This window comes from Amaranthus tricolor, chromosome 6, assembly GCF_026212465.1.
Source record: "Amaranthus tricolor cultivar Red isolate AtriRed21 chromosome 6, ASM2621246v1, whole genome shotgun sequence".
NCBI classification, from domain to species: Eukaryota; Viridiplantae; Streptophyta; class Magnoliopsida; order Caryophyllales; family Amaranthaceae; genus Amaranthus; species Amaranthus tricolor.
The window spans coordinates 20,171,771-20,176,670 of record NC_080052.1 but is presented as its reverse complement, the minus strand read 5'-3'; the positions used below and the strand labels follow the sequence as shown (position 1 = coordinate 20,176,670).

Here is a 4,900-nt window from a genome sequence, read left to right as displayed (position 1 = left end):
ATGCATATAGATAAAAATAAATAAGTAAAAACAATTAAAAAAATAATAAAAAATAATTAAATAATAAAAAATAAATAAATAATAAATAAATTAAAAGAAAACAATAATACGAATAAAACTGATAGAAACGAGAAAAAGCTAGAGAACAAGAACACCAACAAGTAATACAAAATTAAATTGTATGGATGAAATTAAAAGAGAGTTAAAATTTATGAGTAAGATAAAAAGTTGGTGGTGGGTTCATTTTCATATAAGACATATAATCATGCAATATTAAGAAAACCCAAATAAAAAATAATGCAAATTGATGGACATAAAGGGAGCATTTTTCAAAATAATATTTTACTAAAACGATTTTTCTAAGCTATGCATCCTCTGCATAGTTTTAGATTACAAAACTTTATTATAGTTACCATTTTTAGAGAATATTACAAAGAAAAATTGATATTAATAAACTAAACTTTCACCCATCTAATGTGAATAATCTCACATTTTGATTATTTTTTATTATTCAATTTTTGTCTTTAGTTCGCTATTAGCATAACATTTTATTTTATGATAATTCAATTTATGCCCTTAGTTTGCTTACTACATACTCTATTAGTATGCTGACAACGAACTAAGGGCAAAGGTTGGTTTATTAAAAAAAAATCCAAAGTTGAAATTATTCACAACGGATAGGTGAAAGGTTGGATTATTAATATTAATTTTAACTATTACAAATCATATTTCAACAAATTTCTTTTTTTAAAAACTAATTAAATCTATGTGCATGGTGAATAGAAAGAAAAATCGTTACATTGCACGAAAATTAAATGACAAGTTATTTTTATTTTAAAAAAATTGTCCTCTTTTAACATATTGTCATACTCTATAAATTCCGTTGAATTTAGAAGTAGAAAACATTCAAACCATACCGATACTCCCTCCAAAAAAAGAATGAGGAATGTGTTCAAAGATGAGAAAGCTTATATGTGATTTTTTGTTGTTTTTATGGATATTTTATGAAAGCTTATAATAGAAGTAGGGTTTTGATTGACCAAGTACATTAGAAAATGCGACATCGAAATAATGTGTGATACACTATTATTATCATTATTATTATTATTATTATTATTATTATTATTATTATTATTATTGTTTATCAAATTTATCCATAAATATGTTATCTAAGCACAGGGTTGATTTGTTTGTTGTAGGCTCTATATAAAAAGATAGAAAAAGCCCAAAAATTTAAGGTGTAATAAATAATATAATATAATATTTTATTACTTTTATTTTTGATATTTGAATTATTATATCAAAAAGACACTCATAACTCATATATTTAGCAAAAATTATAAATTATATCTAACTTAAATTTAAGTGAATATTAACCTTGAAAATAAAATTTTTAAACCTTAAATGATTTAGCGCCCTGAATGGTAACCCGATTTACCCTTGCTAATCGCAACCATGTCTAATTACGTGTAAATCTTATTTGAGATTGTTTTACGGTGAAACTGCTCCTTCAAGATTCTCAAATTCAAAATAATAAATGTTTTAATTAATATATTAATATATTTAACTCAAATTGAGACTATCTAAAATTAAAATTTGTTAAGCTAAACTAGCTCATTATAAGCAGTTTGGATTAGATTGACCACCGACTAGCAAACCAAGAATATGTCATAATGGCCCAACAAACACTCGAAACAAATTATGACTAGGTTCGTTAAGAAATGAGCATTTTATTCCATAGGCCATATTGGCTTGTATTGTCCCACTATTTTATTTTTAGACACTTTCTCCACTTACCCACTTCGTCTTTCTCTTTTATTAGCATTTAGCACCATTTTCTATGTACTCTAAAGGAGTAGCCAAGTTTATATGGAACAAAACAATACTCCCAAAAATAGAGGAATATACAAAAAATAATTGCCCGAAAAAATTCATGAAGTGATTATCATTATAAAATCATATCATCTCACAATGTATGATAGTTTGGTAAAATTATATTGTACTACTCTTTACTGACCTGTTTTAATGAATATTAATTAATTTTGACTATATAAAAATTTTGCTCTCTAGAAAAAACCTCTTGCAAGCTTGGTTAAAATTGTTTTTGTTAGATAGTAGGAGATTTTTTTTGGCAATTAAGAAGAATATATTAACTCAAATAAAAAATTCTTTTACGATCTAGGCTTTAAAAGAACACTTCCATAACACACAAGAGAAGCAGCATCAAACAAACAACAAACAACAAACAAACCAGCCTAAATAAACAGACAAAACAAAAACAACTCAACTACAGAATGTGGCTATTTCTACTAGCATCGGTAAGAGAATATTAGTCTTGATTCAATATTTTTTCAATAATAGAAATTACATATTTTTTTTTCAATTTTCTAGCCTTTTTTTATATTTTCTCATTATTTAAAATATTTATCATATCATCATACATACTAATAAAAATATTGAAAAATGACAAATTTCATACTTAGAGAGTCTTGATAAATGGAGTTATTTTAAGGATGATAGTTGATTACATAACAATATTTACCTAATTTAAAATTGGAATTTTTTTTTATATTTGAGCTAAATTAGGTAAAGTATTTAAATAATTTAATATAGAAATTCTACATGCCTAATCTAGAATATGTTAATTGAATGAAAAAGTAATATATTCGATAAATAATTTTTTTAAAAATTCAGTATTTAATTTTTAATCATGTAGTCAATAAATTTAATCACAATAATATATATAGTTGCATTATTCTTTAAATTTATATTTTTATACATTTCATACTAATAAATTTGTGCATTACACGAGTTTCTATACTAGTATAAATGATTTATGTTCATTGTTTTATTTTTGGGAAAATTGCTTCTAAAAGGCTAACCATTACCTGGTCTGCAGATAAAGGACTAACTTTTAGTTTATTCTACAAAGGGTCAACCTTTACCTCCTATTTGCAAACAAATGGCTTTCAAGTAACAACTAGCTATAATTACCGGTTTCCATTTTAAGGCTTATAATTTCACACCCTAGTTCCTTTGTACTTCTTTTTCTCTTTGTCTTTCTTACTCTCTTTTCCTCTCCCTCTCTCACTCTCTCTCTGCAAATATGAGTGGCTCTAGTTCTTCAAATCATGGTAAGAGCTGAAATGAAAGTGGTTTTCGATGTTTCACAATTTGGAGGCAAATTGAAAGACTGTGTTCAAAAAGGACCAAACACTAGGGTTAACATCTACTGTTGCCCTAAATGACCGGTGAGTTCCTTTTTTAGTTGTAGTATTTATTTTTCGAAAGAAAGTGTTAAACTTGATTTTCTTTTGCTTTGTAGAACGATGACCGTTCCTTTTTTGAATGGAAAAAAGAACTCAAATATCCTAATAATTCAGACCACTTGATGCACAAATTAGCGGAGCTAGAGGCACAATGTAGCTTGTTGGTTGAGAAGATGAGAAAATTCAATGCAATAGATTATGAAATGATGAATACAATGTTTACATTGAAGAAGGAAAATGAAGACATTAAGATGGATTTAATTAAGTGTAGTGTTAGGGAAAAAATGCTTATATTTGCCTTGTTGTTTTCATGGGCTGTGTTTGCCCTTATGTTTTCAGCAATGTATATGTATTAGGAAAAACAGGAACAATGTAGCTAGATGCTAGTTTTTCCAACTTTTGTTTAGAATGGGATTGGGAAGTTGTATGCAATGATTATCATTGCACTTTTAGTTTATGTTGCAATGCAAAAGTGGCAAATTAATGAAGTATGTAGCAATTATTCCCAATCTACTGAAGTAATGTAATTGGTTGTCTTTCAGTTCAACTCGAATCATTCCCGATCTCATATCATACATTGATGAAACAAAATAAAATTATATAATTGTTCATTAGTTCAACAATACATATACATAACAGAATTGTTCATCGTTTTAAGAATACACAAATATTACATAATTGTTCATTGGTTCAACAATACATAAACATTACATAATTAATCATTGGTTCAACAATACATAAATTAGCTGATATGCTAGGTAATAACATTATTTGCGGTTGATGCTTAAGTTGGTTGAGATATAGTTTATGAATAAGTCTGAGTGCTTGAACTTGCTCCTCCAACTTGCTCGAGCAACTGTAAGAACACAAAAGAAAGTGAGCATACAACATTAAACACAAACCTGTTAAAAGAAGCCAATTAAGATAACTTACATGAGTTTGAGACTTTCGATTTCTCCTTTTCCACCTCTAGACCTTACAGTTCCGGATCTTCCCCCTATGGACCCAATACTGCTATGAATTGACCTTTCATTTCTCCCTGTTCTTGTTGGCTGAGCTGCACTTTCTGCAACATTCTCATGGACTATTGATGAGTTTGCCCTATCCTTTCTTGGTCTTCCCCATCCTTTCAAGAACAGGTTTAGTTAAATTTGGATATTTGCGAAGCACATAGACATTTATAGCTCTATTCTGAATTGCTTGCAAATCGACAACATCATTGTCCCCATCGATCTTCCTTAATCCTTTCTTCAATCTACATCCTGGAAGCATGTAATAAATACCATCTACCCCTCTATCCCCATTGCTTTTAACAGCTAAGTTCATCAAGTGTTCTATGGACAAACAATTATGGAAACATTTTACCCAAACCTCCAACATACATAATGCTACTTTTGGCTTCCTGGAATTTACCCCCATACTAAATTCTAATCAACACTTTATGCTCTATTGTGTTTAATATTTGAGATAAAACCTTAAAAATTTTAAATTGCATATATACAAAATCAACAATTCACCATAAATTGAGAAAAATCTAATTCTAACCAAAATTCAAACCATTTAAACAATTTTAATTGAGCAAAAATAAAGAAATACTTACTGGTAACTATAGTGAAGATGTTTTTGAATAT

At 27.9% G+C, this 4,900-nt stretch overlaps 1 protein-coding gene across 1 annotated transcript; it reads right to left on the bottom strand.

The window, feature by feature from the left end:
• Positions 1–3,959: 3,959 nt before the first annotated feature.
• Positions 3,960–4,688, bottom strand: LOC130815660 (uncharacterized). The gene is made up of 3 exons (XM_057682150.1): positions 4,553–4,688; positions 4,203–4,395; positions 3,960–4,125 (listed from the first exon to the last, which is right to left on the bottom strand). Exons 1-3 carry the CDS (start codon positions 4,686–4,688, stop codon positions 3,960–3,962), a joined length of 495 nt encoding a protein of 164 aa, XP_057538133.1.
• Positions 4,689–4,900: the final 212 nt, after the last annotated feature.